Genomic DNA, 1067 nt, shown 5'->3' on the forward strand with positions numbered 1-1067 from the left:
AATAGGGTGGGGTCTGAAGGGGTGAGGCTTAATAGCTTGGAGTTTAAGGGGTGGGGTTTAAGAAAGTGAGGTTTAACAGAGTGGAGCTTAGTGTAGAGCTTAATAGGGTGGGGTCTAAGGCGTGGGCCTTAATAGGGTGGGGTATAATGGGGTGTGGCCTAAAGAGGTGGTGCTCAATAGGGTGGGGTTTAAGGGGTGGGGCTTAATAGGGGGCAGTTTGAGGGGTGGGGTCTAAAGGTGAGGTTTAATGGAGTAGAGCTTAATAGGATGGGGTCTAATGGGGTGTGGCCTAAAGGGGAGGTGCTCAATAGGGTGGAGTTTAAGAGGTGGTGGCTGAGAGGGTGGAGCTTAATAGGGTGAGGTTTAAAGGGGTTGGGTTCAATAGGGTGGAGTTTAAGAGGTGGGATCTCATGGAGTAGAGCTTAATAGGGTAGGGCTTTATGGGGTGGGGTTTAGGGCAGGGTCTAAGGAGGTGGGGCTCAGTAGGGTGAGGTCTAAAGGGCAGAGCTTAATAGAGCAGGGCCTAAAAGGGGTGGAGCTTATAAGATGGAGTCTAAGAGGTTGAGGTCTAAAGAGTGGACTGTATGGGGTGGGGTCTAAGGGGGTGGAGGCTGTGCAGGTGGGGCCTAGGGGTGGGACTTGATGAGGCGGGGCTTAAGGAGGTAGAGTCCAGAAGTGGGGTTTAATGGGGTGAGACTTGGAATGGGGCTTAAGGAGGTGGGGCTTGATAGGGTGGGGTCTGTGGGTGGAGTCTGAGAGGTAGGGTTTAATAAGGTGGAGTTAAAGGGATGGGGCTTAAGAGGGTGGGGGCTCATAGGGTGGAGCCCGGGGTGGGCAGAGCCTGTGACATCCCCTCCCCTCCCCCCAGGTAGTGGTGGCCACCAACATCGCGGAGACGTCAGTGACCATCGACGGGATCGTCTACGTGCTGGACCCCGGGTTCTGCAAGCAGAAGAGCTACAGCGCCCGCACCGGCATGGAGTCCCTCGTGGTCACCCCCTGCTCCCGGGTACCGTGTCACCCCCTGTCACCTCCCCTGTCACCTCCCTCACTGTGTCACCCCCCCC

At 56.1% G+C, this 1067-nt stretch overlaps 1 protein-coding gene across 1 annotated transcript in view; it reads left to right on the forward strand.

The window, feature by feature from the left end:
* The window catches only part of DHX16 (DEAH (Asp-Glu-Ala-His) box polypeptide 16), a 15835-nt gene that overhangs the window by 8850 nt on the left and 5918 nt on the right, over nucleotides 1-1067 (forward strand). The window contains exon 12 of the mRNA XM_010571156.1: nucleotides 857-1009. Coding sequence (XP_010569458.1) covers nucleotides 857-1009 — 153 coding nt within the window. The remainder of the gene's footprint in view (nucleotides 1-856; nucleotides 1010-1067) is intronic.

This window comes from Haliaeetus leucocephalus, unplaced genomic scaffold (assembly GCF_000737465.1).
Source record: "Haliaeetus leucocephalus isolate CR32 unplaced genomic scaffold, Haliaeetus_leucocephalus-4.0 Scaffold307, whole genome shotgun sequence".
In the NCBI taxonomy this organism is placed as follows: Eukaryota; Metazoa; Chordata; class Aves; order Accipitriformes; family Accipitridae; genus Haliaeetus; species Haliaeetus leucocephalus.